The sequence below is a fragment of the Archocentrus centrarchus genome, chromosome 16, assembly GCF_007364275.1.
Source record: "Archocentrus centrarchus isolate MPI-CPG fArcCen1 chromosome 16, fArcCen1, whole genome shotgun sequence".
Taxonomy (NCBI): Eukaryota; Metazoa; Chordata; class Actinopteri; order Cichliformes; family Cichlidae; genus Archocentrus; species Archocentrus centrarchus.
The window spans coordinates 23,355,485-23,370,602 of record NC_044361.1 but is presented as its reverse complement, the minus strand read 5'-3'; the positions used below and the strand labels follow the sequence as shown (position 1 = coordinate 23,370,602).

The window sequence follows — 15,118 nt, the reverse complement described above, 5'->3', positions numbered from 1 at the left end:
GTCATCTCATAGCCTTATTTCCCATCTGCATCTGAATACAGGGTCATGAAAGGTGGGAACAAATTTCAAAATAATATGACCAGCTGATTTTGACATAACTGATGGGAGAAGACTTTATTCTGCTATTATTTATTCTAAATATCATTCAAGTAATTAGTCAAGCACCAATTACGGCTTCCAGAACTTTGATCGGTTTCAAATCACTTTATATTGAACAGCTTTGTGTTCTTTTTATTTTTATTTCTGGACAAAGTAAACAGACATCAGGTCTATTTCTTCCCTGCCAGCACTCCTAGGTGGGCCCCATATGGGATAAGCAAGGGCAAACATTATGGGCCCCATAAGGTTTTGTCTGCGGTTTCCATGGTGGCCCTACATGGGTTTGCCCAGATAGATTTTAACCGGCCCTGAATATGTGTTCATTCGGACCCATACGGTCCATGCATGCATGGGCTATGCATGGACCCTGCATGGGCCTCATGTAAGTCAACCGTCTGGGTCCCAATGAACACATATTCAGGGCCGGTTAAAATCTATCTGGGCAAACCCATGTAGGGCCACCATGGAAACCGCAGACAAAACCTTATGGGGCCCATAATGTTTGCCCTTGCTTATCCCATATGGGGCCCACCTAGGAGTGCTGGCAGGGTTGGTATTTGGAATCATTTCTAGCTGTATTAACTGACCAAACAACTGCCTAATCAAAATTAAATCAGTAAACATGATACTGGTAATCAAAGAAATAAATCAACAGAGGCCAACTTTACTCATATGATGTACAGTCACATGAAAAAGAAAGTACACCCTCTTTCTATTCTAAGGTTTTACGTATCAGGACATAATAAAAAAAAACCTCAACCTCACAATAACCTGAGATGAACAGCCACACATGACACCATGTCATTATTTGTTTAACAAATAGAGCCACTTTTAGCAGCAATAACCTGAAGTAATCATTTTCTGTTTGACTTTATCAGTCTCTCACATCATTGTGGAGGAATTTTGGCCCACTCTCCTTTCCAGCGCTGCTTCGGCTCACTGAGGTTTGCAGGCATTTGTTTATACACCGCTCTCTTAAGGTCCTGCCACAGCATTTCAATCAGGTTGAGGTCTGAACTTTGACTGGTCCATTGCAGCACCTTCAGTCTTTTCTTTTTCAGCCATTCTGTTGTAGATTTGCTGCTGTGCTTGGGATTATTGTCCTGCAAAATGACCCAATTTTGGCCAATTTTGTTAGACAGATGACCTCACATTTGACTCTAGAATACTTCGGTATACAGAGGAGTTCATGGTTGACCACAGGGGGCCCACGTCCTGTGGCTGCAAAACAAGCCCAGATCATCACTCCTCCACTGCCGTGTTTGACATTTAGTATGAGGTGTTTATGCTGATATGCTGTATTTGGGTTTCATCAAATGTGGCGCTGTGTATTATGGTCAAACAACTCCACATAATTCTCATCTGTCCGAAGGACATTGTTCCAGAAGTCTTGTGGTTTGTTCAGATGCAACTCTACAAATCTAAGTCATGCTGCCATGTTCTTTTTAGAGACAAGAAACTTTCACCTGGCAACCCTTCCAAACCAACCAGTCATTTTCTCAGTTGTTTGATCATCTGCACCTGGCTGCTCCTTACCTATTTAATTCCTATGGAAGCAATAAGGGTGTACTTAGTTTTTTTACACACTGCTTCTGCATTTTGGCTTACTTTTTATTAAACAAATAATGACAGTGTAAAATGTCCTGTGTTGCTGGTGAGGACCATAAGATTTTTTTAATGTTCAGAATTGAAAGAAGAAGCACTTTCTTTTTCATGTGACTTTATATATATATATATATATATATATATATTTTTTTTTTATTTTTTTTTTTTTTTTAATTTTATTTTATTTTTTGGACAAACTTCAAGATAAGCAGGAGCAACACTCAGGCCTGTAAATTAGTTTATATAAAAAGTTTTCCCAATGTCCAGCTGTTATGAACTTTATTGTCTGAATATGTATGAACTCTGTGTGTATTTATCCCATCCTGTGTTTCCATCATCAAACTCTAAAACTTTCATTTATCTGTTTTTTTTTTTTTTTTTTTACTCTTACATGAATCTTTTGATTTAACAAGTATACCACAAGTGAAATAACATATAATATGCTTGTTAAATTAAAACAACAGTAAGTTATTTGCTCTTCAGGGCTTTGTTCCAACTTGAATTCACATTATTTTTTGTCTATAAGCAAACAAATCTAATAAAGACAGTTTTCAAAAGATTTATCATACCTCCTAACTCTATCTATCTATCTATCTATCTATCTATCTATCTATCTATCTATCTATCTATCTATATCTATATCTATATATATATATATATATATACATATACATATATACATATATATATATATATATATATATATATATATATATATGCACTGATAACTAAATGATAACTAAATGATATTGTGCTCCTTCTTCTCGTCATCACTGAGAAATCCTCCTCACTCCATCTGTGAGTTGCTCACACACTGTGAACCCCCTATGGACAGCTTTAGCACATAAAATATTAATGCTGGGATTCAATTCAACATTCCACCTTAATCTTCTTAACAATTAGGTTGTTGCTGCATACACACACACACACGCACACACGCACACACACACACACACACACACACACACACACACACACACACACACACACACACACACACACAATTAGCTTTGTTGCACACCGTCTTGATTCTTGAGAGAGATTTAAAGACCACAAATTCAGGGGAGACACTAAAGATATTACCAACAGAAAAAAAAACTTAAGGGATTTATACATCAAATTAGACCTGGCTAACTGCACTCAGTGCTAGGAGACTTACCATATCTGCGTTAAGGGGGACACTTCAGCAGATGTTTCCCAGTTCAGAGCATCCTCAGTGGGTCTGAATGTGCATCCAGGTCCCCTACCTGCCCTGATCCTGGCTCCTGCCAGGGCAGAGAAAGAGGCTCACTCACATACTGAGATCAGCCCACCTGTTCAAACAAATAACTGCCAGGATAACACTGTACTGATTACAGGCAGGGGAAACATGTCTGAGAGTAACCGATTGTTTATATAGTTATAGCTCTGAGTTGTTAAATAGTGATTTAAAACCAGCAATTATCCACAAATGCCTTTTTTCCCCTTTCCTTTTTTATGGAGAACCTTTGCAGAGGTTTTGGGGAGCTGTGAATCAGAGTCAGTAACTAAATATTAAAAAAAAAAGAAAAAAGATTTGTGCACCCAAGTTTGTTTTAGCTGGAATACATAAAACACATAGCTAAACGGTGAACAAGCGAGTATTGCAAAAAACTCAACCATAATGATGCAACTCTATCCCGTTCAGAGAAATCAGTTATTCATAATCGTACTGAAGAAGTCCGGAGAAAAGTGTGTGACAATGGATCTCCTCAGTAAAAAGCTCATGCTATAGCATTTTGATTAAGTGCTCCCCCCACTCCTCTTTGTCGGTGTCATATTTACCGTTTAGCTTACTTTCCGTTTGGATGAAAATCTTTGAAAAGTTTTCTTCCAAGACGTCCCGTTGAATCGCCACTGTCTGTGTTGACAAAATACTACAAATCCCGTTAGCATCGTAAACCAACAAATCGCCATAATTTGAGTTCTCTCGTCATTCAAGTTAGCCTTTTGACGACACCATAAAAACTACATTACCCACAAAGCCTAGCGACTGCTAGGAAGTGTCGCTCGCGTTTCCGTGGTCACCGTGAGATTGGTTCGCCGTCGGCTTCCTGCTGCAGTTAGAAGAGCGGCGTCGAGACAGACTGGGAAGACTCAAACACCACCACCTCTAATAAATGCACCATACCATGAAACTGTTAGCAATACCCCCCTCTGTGGATGTCCGCTTCGTCACGGCTATACTGCTGGTAAGTGTCCGTATGTAAGCTGTGGATTCTACACTACAACCGCAGGCTGCTGGTAGCTTCTACAGCTAAGCTTAGCTCAGTAATTGTCGCTGGTTAGTTAGCTACTAGCTAATGGATGAGGCTTTGCTGGCATGGGACGTGGCTTCTAAAGTGGCTGAGGTGACCAGTGAGCAGTTAGCTGGTAGTGCAGATGTTTAGCAGGTTCATAGAGGAGGCCTTTGGGCTGTGTTTCCTCCTGCAACTCCCATAACTGGTCAAGTTATCCGGCTGCAGTGCAGCCGGTAGAGTTGAAAGGCGCTAGCTGCACTGTTACAACTAGCTGTAATTCATAGTATGTATACGAGCTGCGGAAACTTTAATTATTAAAAGCTGGAGTTTGAGTGCAGATAACTTTGTTGAGGAGGAGGAGTGCATCCAGCTAGCATTAGGCGCTACTACACGGTGACAGCAGTTAGATAACTGCTAACTGCTAGCATGGTTAATTAAAGCGTTTTTTTGTGCAGAAAGGTTATGTCTGCTGCGTTTGACCGTCTTTAATATATGTTGAAGTTAATGTGGGACTCTTCGTGTTTCTCTATGTGACTCTGAATGAACCTCGCCGGTTGGTGAATTCCTCTGTTGTGGCTCATTCTCATTGGCTGACAACCCGGAACTAGCTAGAGCGCAGTGTGGCCTGAAGTGAGAACTTAAAACTTGTATGTGAGCTTCAGAGCGGCGTTTTCACAGGTCCAACCACAGCGACTCTGGCGTCTCATATCAGTCTGCACCTGGGCCTGGTTTGAGGCCGCCGTTACCGTTTCTCATGATTTGAATTTGCAAAGCGAATGAGGAATTATAAACCTGGTTCTTTGGTACTGCAGTAGTTTCTAAAGGGTCCACAGAAGGATGATTAGTTTAGCTAAATAAGGACATCACAGTTTGAATTTAAAACAGAAAGCAGCTAGGTAGCATGAAATACTTAGACTAGCAGTTACAAGTAAGCAAAATGCACAGATGGAGAGAAAAAGTTGAATCTTGGCTAAATTAATATAATTAAGTGGAAGTACTAAGGTGAATGAAAATGTGTCTTAATAGTGATAGATCTGGGGGAAAAGGTTGATTTTAAATTGGGTGCATGTCCATTGGTAATGGAAAAACTAGTTACACTATAAGGGCAATACTAAACCTATATTTTTGCTTGTTAAAACTTGGGGAAGACATGCATGTGTCTGAATGAGTCTGTGGCAATGACGGGACAGTCAGCTGGAGTTTTCTGGATATGGAGCAGATGATGGCAGAACTTATTGCAGCCTACATGAAGGAAGTCTATTGACCTTGATGAGGAAATGCCAACATCATCATCAACACCATATCTTTGTACAGGGTTGTATGGCACATACACTATATGGACAAAAGTACTGGGTCATGTACACATTACACCTACAGGAGCTGCCATGCCATGAAGCTCCCGGAGCACAGGTTTTGTGCTGATGTTAATGCCAGATGAGGTTTGGAGCTCTACGGTTATTGAGTCAGCAAAGTGTTGGCGTCTGTGTGCCTTGACTCGGCAACCCCACTTTGTAACTTTACGTGCTTTAAGATGATGTAGTTCCCCTTTGCAATAATGCCACTTACAGTCAATCATGGAATATCTAGGAGGAAATTTCATAATGTGAAGCAGTGGCATCTTATTACAGTACCATGCGTGAATTAATTCAGCTCTTTAAAACAACACATTCTTTCACAAATGTTTGTAAAGGCAGACTACATGGCTAGGTGCTTGACATACACCCGTGCCCATGTGACTGAAAACGCCTGAGGTGTCACTCGAGACTTTTGTCCATAAAGTGTATTTAACTGAATATAATGGCCTACATGTGTGTAACAAAACAGGTTGGGAATTGCTGTAGTAAATGACTGCAAAAATAGGCAAAACACTGAAGTGGGTTTCATTTCTTTGTCACTTTAGCATTTCACTGGTTAGATATTAATCTTTTCATCGAGATATGACAAATGTGATTTTAATAATAGAATAAGTCAGTTTTTTACAGCCCTATTTTTCTTTTAGGATTTTGTTTTTATTTTATTTCTTAACTAAAAGACAGTGAAGTTGGTTTGGGTGTGAGCAAACATTAAGGCTGCTCTGGCTGTGTCACTCTTTAGTTTATCGCCATCCTCAGAACTGGCCAACCTTCATGTATCCTGTTTAAAGAGGATCTTAAGTCAGCAAAGATAACAACAGATAACTAGACAGTGTGTTGTAATATTATGCTTTGACTACAGTGGCTGTGGAGTCGGTTATCTTGCGTAACAGCCTTGATGAAATAAGTTGGTAAAAGAGAAGAAATGTTTAATAAAACTGTCCTCTGTCGTGACATTTGCGATATTAAAAGTAGACTCCTTTCTTAACAGGTCACTCAGGCTGCTCTTTCTTTTTATATTAGCACCTGTGTTTCTCTCCCTATTTTCCACAAAGTAAAAGTAAAATTCCCCATGTGACAGTGCTCTTGTACATTTGAAATGTTTTGACATTTATCGCAAAATGATTCATGTAGTGTGTAAAACAAACCTCCATGTAATCTCATTAACCTGTTCTGCACCCTTCCAAGGAGAGACCTGGAATTTCACTGTAAATCCAGTTATGTAGCATTACACATACTATAGTTCAAGCCCATGTTTTCCTCTAATTGTATTCAAATATTTGACAACAATGGGATGTTTGTATGAAAGATTGTACCAAATGGTTGTTTGTAATGAGCCCGGTCTTTGAATAATATTTTGATGTGCTACATTAAGAACATTAAGGACAATGGCTGAAGTATTTGAGCTCAATGCAAAGGAAGAAATGGAAGTTGACACATTTTTTTCACACTATTGAACCATGAGAATAAAAAGCCAACCAACAAACAAAACAAAAAACAAAAAACAAAAAAACCTGTTTTGAGGCTTTATCAAGGAAGTGACTCTTCACCTAATAAATAAATAAATACATAAACGTAACAAAAACAGTTCTTAATGTAATGTTTCTGAGTAGTGGTTTAATAGCTACCATAGATCTTTATTAGGTACACACTCCAGCAGTATAGTGCATTCATCCTGATTTTTGTCATACATTCCTGGGATTTTTAAAACCTACCCAAAGTATTTTTAGTGTAACATATGCTCAATATCTGGATAATATGTGGGGATGATTACTGAAAGGTAGTGCTGTTGTTAAATATTCATCCTATTTTCTGTGTTCTGTGAACTTTACTCAATTAAAAAAAAAATTGTTTGCTCAGAAATCCAAGGCTACTTTGAGGCTCGTATTGATGCCTTTCATTTTCGTAGACATTACACAACAGAGATGCATGTGATCTTCCCAGTGCACGGTCTCTGTGATGTCTGGTTGCACTGATTAGAGCAGATAATAATCCAGTTAATTTACAGTTAGCTAGTGGTCATCCTGTGTCCTCTGTGCTTTACTCCAGGCAGCTCACAAGCTTAAACTCAGTGGGAAAAAAAAATCCTGTAGTAAGTTGATGTGCAATAAATATTGCTATGTGCTACATGTGAGAAAGGACAACTGATGTCCCCACACAATTCTCCCGACATTTTCCGGTGTTCATGTGTGGAAAAATCTTGAGAGCTCAGGATTCACGAGCAGGCCAAAGGTGGGAATGTGCACTGTATATTTAGCCCAGTACCAGGAATAGTGGGAGAGGATCCTGGGCAGTCCCAGGAACAAGAAACAATTGAAAGATTACACTCCCTCTTAGCTTTCCTGGGACACACTGGGGGAACTGGGAAAGTTATTTGTTAAGGATCCAGTGTCATAGATCTTTACTTTCCCCTGGGGATAATTTGTTGTAAAGTCAGTAGCAATAACCAAACAGTTTTTAATAAACAATAAATACAGCATACTAAAAGCCAGCCGATAAACAACATTAAAATCACACTGTGTTATTTAGAAGACCAATGACAGCTGGAACAGATGAGTTTTTAATTTTTGTCCTACATACATGCTGACATAGTGCATCTGCAGCCAGATGGTAGCACTTTGAACGTCTTACGCAGAGGGTGGCAAAGGTCGTCAAGTCCTGGCTGGGCCTTCTTCAACATCCTAACCTTATACAGTTAAGAAAGCTCAATCAGGGTCATACCTGCAATTTAGCTGCACAGTTTGACTGTATTTTTTATTCTGTTTGAGGTAAAGCGACCCATACATAAACACTTTGAAGTTTCCAGTAAAAGTACATCTACTGGTGAGCTTTTTTACATACAGCATCCACCTGAAGCTCGCTGGTGAGCTTGAAGTGGGATGGCTGCTTGTGAGATGGTTGTAGTTTTTGTCCTAAAATCCACGATTATGCCTTCGGTTTTAGATGGACACGTTACACCACTGCAAATTCTCCAACTACAGGGTCCCAATCATGGTCATCGTCCCTCAGGAAAAAACCACAATCACTTAGTCAGCTGGGAACTTAGAAATGTGGTGCCACACATATTTGCTTTGGCAGCTATTAGTCAAAGTACATGTTAACTGATTGGCTTGGCTCAGCTGCTCTCCAGATCAATGCACGTATTCTGCGCATGGCTGGAAATTTAACCTGTTGGTTGTCAGTGTTCTCAGGTGTTTGGATTGTGTGAAGCAGCATCTTAGTGTGTTAGGTCACGAGTGTTTACAGGCATCTTCCTTCTCATCCTCATTAGGGATAGGAATTGAAAATCTGTTCCAGTTGAGCTTCCAGGTCATTGAAATCAAACGGCTCCAAAATAATCAATATTTTTTTATTGATGCTGGAATGATTTGGATGTGTAGCTTTTGCTCACCTGGGTCACATCCAAGCTTTTTTTTTTCCCCCCTACTTGTTTTCCATGCAGAACATCGATCAGGCATCAGTAAGGGAATTGATAAAGAATATGACCTATGACATCAACAAAATCTTACCAATATCCATCCCTAGTCCTAACACTTTGATGCAGATGTAGCTGTCTTACCCAGCATGTATGTGTTTTAAGTTGTAATTGGTAATCTATCTTTTCCTTGTATGTCTATAGGTGATGGGCCTCTCTACTCCTGGACAGGCAGAAATCATCAGTCTGGACTCGGGCAACATTGATGATGTCCTAAGTAAGACGTCACACTTTATTCTTCAGAAGTGTCCTAAAGTAGGCGCAGTTTAACGTTTCTGAGAAAAAATGATTTTGAGAAGATTGATGCCATCATTATATCTGCACAAGTTCAAGCTATTAGCTTAACTGAAAACTGGGAATCAGCTGATTTTCCTTGTCTCTGGTTATTTAATCATATACAATAAAGTAAATAAGTGTATTTATATCAGAAAATTGGTAGCCAAAGAAAACCTTGATTGTTGGTTTTGGATCTTAAATCTCCTGAGATGTGAAGCAGCAGTGTATTTCTTTTTTTCTTAAATGTCTTCCAAACATCACATCTTACTGTCAACACTCTGTTTTTGCACAGCAGCACAGTCGCATCTTTTTCTAATCTCTAGATATGTTTACTAAAATACTCAGATCACCTGAAAGTAAGTGGTTCGCCATTGTTATGGGTGGTGTTTGATATTCCTCGGCTCCTCGTTTCACTTTTCATTAAATAGCATTTAATTTTCCTGTTACTAAATTGTTCTCTAAATGCTTGCTTGTTTTGTGTTCTTACTTCAGTCACAGAAAAGTGATGGGGTTCACATTTAATTTGGTTTCTTAATTAATTTTACTAGCTGCACATACTTTCATTAGTACATGAAGTAATGCATAGAGGCTTACATTTCTTTCCTGTTTGTGTTTCCTTGCAGATAATGCTGGGGTGGCATTAGTGAATTTTTACGCAGACTGGTAAGTGTGTTGTTTCTCTCTTGCAGTCAATGGACCCCTCATTATAATGCCAGTGTTTTGCTGAAGTCATGCACCTTTGCCACACATTCAAATCTCATTTATTTTTAAAGGATTTTATGTAATCCCTTTCTGTTATTATGGCATAGTTAAATCCTAGAACTAAAGTGGGAGTAAGGAAAATCATGGGAAGCTCTCTGAGATTTTTCCTAATCATTCCACAGGTGTAGATTTAGTCAAATGCTCCATCCAATTTTTGAGGAGGCATCTAACATAGTGAGGGAGGAGTTCCCTGATACAAAGCAGGTGGTGTTTGCTCGCGTCGACTGTGACCAACATTGTGAGTATTTACTGATTGTACTTGTACCATGAAAATGGATGCACTGGTTCTTGTTATTAGTAAGCTTTCACCTTAAACATCTAACACCATCATTCTGTATACAGGAAACAAAAAGGCACACACACACACACACACACACACACACACACACACACACACACACACACACACACACACACACACACACACACACTCTCTCTCTCTAACTATACTTGATGCACATATGTACACATAGATGGCCGGCACACCAAAGCACAGCCACATAAACCGCCAGCCTCAGCCTTTTGAGATAAAGCAAATTAAAGGGAATTATTGATGACCTGCAAACTGTTTGAAGGCTAATGACAAAACTGCTGCTTCCTGTGAAGACCGAAGGCTTAGAGACCACCTGCTGGGAGATTGACACCTGCCACACACATACATACACACACGCATACACACCTACAGATACACATTCAGTGTGTGCAGAGAGAATATTTACTCTTGGTGGGGGGGCTGCTTTCATGTGGGAGATCAGAGCTCCAAGCTGACTGAAGGCAGTGTTTTCAGACTGAGGTTTAACTGCCGTCTCTGTCGTCGCTCTGCTCCCCATCCACCCATCCCCATGTGTTTTTACTCTGCTTCTTGCTCTTCATCAATTGATTTCTTTCTTTGCTTAACTTCTTCTCCCCCTCTGAGTGCAGCGGACATAGCTCAACGCTACCGCATCACCAAGTATCCGACACTGAAGTTGTTCCGCAATGGGATGATGATGAAGAGGGAGTACAGGGGTCAGAGGTCAGTGACGGCCATTGCTGACTTCATCCGCCAGCAGCAGGTGGACCCAGTGAAAGAGTTGCACTCATTGGAGGAGGTTAATTCTGTAGATGTAAGTGGCAAATACAGTTTCTATTAATTTCTTATCATATAATTAAATGCCATTTGTTTAACACGTTTTATTTTTGGTCAACAGAGGAGCAAGAGAAACATCATTGGTTACTTTGAAAACAAGGACTCTGAGAACTATCGCACATTTGAGAAAGTTAGCAGCATCCTTCGAGATGACTGCACATTCTTAGCTGCCTTCGGGTGAGACACAACACCATCTTAAGTTCCACACATTGTCCATCGTTTCAGTGTTGTTCTTTTTATGTTTATGTCCTTAAACTTCACGTTTGCAGCGAGGTATCTAAGTCTGAGCGCTTCAGTGGAGACAATGTGATCTACAAACCTGTGGGCGAGAGCGTTCCTGACATGGTTTACCTCGGCTCACTCACCAACTTTGACCTGACCTACGCTTGGGTCCAGGACAAGTGTGTGCCTCTGGTTAGAGAGATCACCTTTGAAAATGGAGAGGTTTGTTACCTTCATTGCATGCAAAGCCATGAGTATGTTTGTTTTTTTGTGGTAGTTACTGTCTATTAGATGTTTGTCTAGTGAGAATGCAGTTTGGATCCATGTTAAAGTTTCATGAAATTTGACCTTCTAGTGTTTGTATACCTTGCTGACGAACACAGTATTGTTGTGGAAAAAATACCTCCGCCTTGGCTCGGCGGGATGTACGTGTATGTATTTTTACCGAAAAGGGTTGTTGTGGAGTCTGTGGGTAATCCATCTGCCGAGGCATAAAAAGACCCTGACTCCATCTGTCTTTGACACTGCATGTGTGTATTTGTTTTCCAGGAGCTAACTGAAGAAGGAATCCCTTTCCTCATCTTGTTCCATCTTAAAGAAGATGCTGAGAGCTTAGAGAAGTTCCAGCATGAAGTGGCTCGCCAGCTCATCAGTGAGAAAGGTGAGTGTGTGCACTTGTGGCATTTTGAACCTGTTAGAGAGGTCTTTTTTCTTTTTATGCTATATGGACAAAAGTATTGGGCCACACCTCTTAATCTTTGAATTGAGGTGTTTTCAGTTCTCTTGGTGCAAGTGTATAAAATCAAGCACCAAACCATGCATCTGCTTATGGAAACACTTTTGAAAGAATGGTTCGTTGCACGGGTTTCCGTGGCTGAGCACCTCCTGTCGGTGTAATGTGTAGGCAGCCCAGTACTTCTGCCAATATAGTGTATGTGCCACATGACCCTGTTTACAGGTGTAGTGTTGATGGGTGCTGGTGTTTCCTTCTTAGGGTCAATAAACTTCCTTCACGCGGACTGCGATAAATTCCGCCATCCTCTGCTCCATATCCAGAAAACTCCGGCTGACTGTCCTGTCATCGCCATAGACTCATTCAGACACATGTATGTCTTCCCTGACTTTAAAGACCTCACGTAAGTACGACCTCTCGCTTCTATATATACAGTGATCCTGATTTGAATTGATAAATGATAAAACTGTGTCTTCATATCAATAAATGAATTTACTTTGTGACATCACCATCTTTGTTCCAATATATGCAAGTTTTAAGAAAAAAAATAGGTTCATTAATGTTTTCATACAAAAAAAGGAGCCTGCTATAAATGAAATCTGACCATGACTGCACTTGTTATTTACAATTGAGTCATTCTTGTATTCAGTCAGTTTTGTAATCGGCATTCTTTTAGATGTTTTGAGGAATCGTTTCTGGATACTGATAAGTGAAATTATATAACATTTGCCTGAAGTGTTATAATGTTAATTTGTTCATAATGAGACCTGCTCTTCATACAATAAATTTTGTTACACACACACACACACACACACACACACACACACACACACACACACACACACACACACACACACACACACACACACACACACACACACACACACACACACACACACACCATAATCCTCTGTGTGCTCAACACCAGAGAAATGTCACACCTTCTCAAATCTGTCCTTTATGAATGGGCCAGGACACTGGAGCTAATGTGACATGATTTGGCACGTGCAATAAGTGCTAAACTAATCCAGTCTAATCTAATTTAATCTTATTTATTGTGGACCCCACCCCACCCCAATCAGAGCTTGATCAGATAGACAGAAGCCCCGAGGACTGACCAGCCCTCCACAGCCTAATTGCATCACATCACCATTGCATGTGGCACACAGCTTGTAATGACATTAGCACAGTGTATGTTGTGTGTGTGTATATATATATATATATATATATATATATATATATATATAATATAAAATATGCATGTGTGTGTGCACACTGGCTGCACTGTGACTGGAGACCAGCGCTGCCTGTGTGACATGACAACAGTTTATGATCTGTCGTTAATAGGAAGACTTTACAGGGCTCGTGGATATGGATTAATGCTGCTTGATGACATGTCCGCAGGGACTGATGTCCTCTGCTGCCGCATCTCATATCAGTGGTTGATTCTGACTGACTCTGTAGTTGAAGCAGTTCTCTTTTCATTGTTGAAGATTGTGTGAAGGAATGCATGAATGATCCAAACTATGAAATTTGCCTTTTTACTCTTTAAGTAGCTTTCTATGTTGATGAGACTTCCCTCAGTGGAGCCAAAACCGGTGGATCTTTAAAACAGTTTGGGGAAATTTATTATGCCAATAAGTCTCCTAAATAAGTGGTATTTGTGTCAGCTGTACTAGAAACAACTTGTACAAACCTCAGATTGCATTAAAAAATGGTTGATGTCCAACATGTTTGTGCCTTTCTAGTGTTCCTGGTAAACTGAGACAGTTTGTTTTGGACCTTCACTCTGGTAAGCTTCACCGAGAGTTCCACCACGGTCCTGACCCCACGGACAGCACACCTGGACAGGTTAGTTAGCAGTACTAGCAAAGTCACCTGAAAAGCCCCAACCCCTCCTTTCTAATTCGGCTTCTGCTCTCAGGAGGAGACGGTTGGAGAAGCGGCCAGCAGTCCTCCGGAGAGCTCGTTCCAGAAGCTTGCACCCAGCAAGAAACGCTACACCATCCTCAGACGAGACCGTGACGAGCTGTGACCTTAACGGCCTTCCAGTGATCCTGTGACTCAATGCCACGCCCCGGGGTCAGGGAGGGGGTTAGGGTTGGGACAGGCCAGTGGGACAGAACAGCAACACCCAACACCCTTACTGAAGAAGAAAAAAAAGGAGGAGGAGGAGGAGAAAAGAAGAACAGGAGGAGGACGAGTGTGCAGTCCATGACACAAACATGTTGGGCTAACCTATATTTTCATAACACTTTCACATACAATTTTTATTTTGAATTAAAAGGGGGGGGGGGGTGAAGAAGAACAATGAGTGTGGGCAAGGGGGCTGAGGGCATTGGGACATTCAATAGAAGTGTTTTTACTTTTATTTTTTGGAGGTTGTAAATATGTCTGTGCTACATTGGACTCTCAATGTTGGTCTAAATTAAATGCAGAGTTTTCTTTATTTTATTCATTTTCATCAATCTGCTTTTTTTTTTTTTCTTTTTCTTTTTTTTTTTTTTTTGTAGGGAAAAAACCAGGACAGATTCCTCACTCACTCCAGTTGTACGGTTCTTATCTGTGGGTAGTCCAGTTCAGCCTGTCTGATAGGAGATGCTTGTTTAGTCTCACTGACCTCTTGGCTGCATCTCAATATGACCAACTCTAGTGTAACTCATTTGTATAGCACAAGTTATAAGTGTATGCCTGTTTGAAGTAGCTTTATCTCCATATCTTCTCCACACACAGAAGGAATAGAAGAATATTTGGTAGAGGTAGCATAACTTCAAATAATGGCTTGAAGATAAAGAGACTGAGCTACTCCAGCCTATTGAGATGCACCTCTTCTCTCCCTGGTACGAGTGGTACCACGGTTATTGATTATGATGTCCCTTATGAAAAAAAAAATCCTTGGGATATTTTTTATGTTTTACCTTTTCTTACAATATTGTGCCACAGTGGATGTAATGAGTTTTTTTTTTTTTCTCCCCTCTACCACCAATCAAAAGGATGTCATACCAAATTAAGTGTTTTGTAAAGGCCTTGCACCAGAAACGCACAATCATCCCCTCAGTGAAGCCTGGTGGTGGCAGCATCATCATGCTGTGTGGAGGCTCCTCTGCAGCAGCGTGCGATTGTAGAGAAGGTCAAATGCATGCGCAAGGAGAAATACTTTACAGAAAACACGTCAGCTATGTTATATCTTTCAAAGGAAAAAAGAAA

The 15,118-nt window shown here is 40.3% G+C and overlaps 2 protein-coding genes across 5 annotated transcripts in view; one reads left to right on the top strand and one right to left on the bottom strand.

Annotated features, from left to right (window-relative positions):
* invs (inversin) overlaps positions 1 to 3,713 on the bottom strand; it is a 28,188-nt gene extending 24,475 nt beyond the window's left edge. For 2 of the 4 annotated variants that reach the window (XM_030750922.1, XM_030750926.1), the window contains exons 1-2: positions 3,508 to 3,713; positions 2,864 to 2,969 (exon numbers count right to left, since the gene is read on the bottom strand). In XM_030750922.1, coding sequence (XP_030606782.1) covers positions 2,864 to 2,866 — 3 coding nt within the window. In that variant the 5' untranslated portion in view covers positions 2,867 to 2,969; positions 3,508 to 3,713. Of the gene's footprint in view, positions 1 to 2,863; positions 3,018 to 3,507 lie in introns of all 4 variants that reach the window. The other 2 variants (XM_030750924.1, XM_030750925.1) reach the window with 2 other exon arrangements.
* Positions 3,714 to 3,718: 5 nt separating this feature from the next.
* Positions 3,719 to 14,197, top strand: erp44 (endoplasmic reticulum protein 44). The gene is made up of 11 exons (XM_030750927.1): positions 3,719 to 3,914; positions 8,934 to 9,006; positions 9,689 to 9,728; positions 9,950 to 10,065; positions 10,749 to 10,933; positions 11,018 to 11,133; positions 11,226 to 11,400; positions 11,728 to 11,839; positions 12,173 to 12,314; positions 13,660 to 13,762; positions 13,836 to 14,197. The coding sequence occupies exons 1-11, from the start codon at positions 3,843 to 3,845 to the stop codon at positions 13,944 to 13,946; spliced, it is 1,245 nt and encodes a 414-aa protein (XP_030606787.1). The 5' UTR covers positions 3,719 to 3,842; the 3' UTR covers positions 13,947 to 14,197.
* The last annotated feature ends 921 nt before the right edge of the window (positions 14,198 to 15,118 follow it).

What these genes read in the sequence shown, in the direction of transcription:
- erp44 (XM_030750927.1), top strand. Translation starts at nt 3,843, where the DNA reads ATGCACCATACCATGAAACTGTTAGCAATACCCCCCTCTGTGGATGTC. An exon ending in TCGTCACGGCTATACTGCTG is followed by an intron (nt 3,915 to 8,933) that starts GTAAGTGTCCGT and finishes GTATGTCTATAG; the next exon opens with GTGATGGGCCTCTCTACTCC. An exon ending in TCACCTTTGAAAATGGAGAG is followed by an intron (nt 11,401 to 11,727) that starts GTTTGTTACCTT and finishes TTTGTTTTCCAG; the next exon opens with GAGCTAACTGAAGAAGGAAT.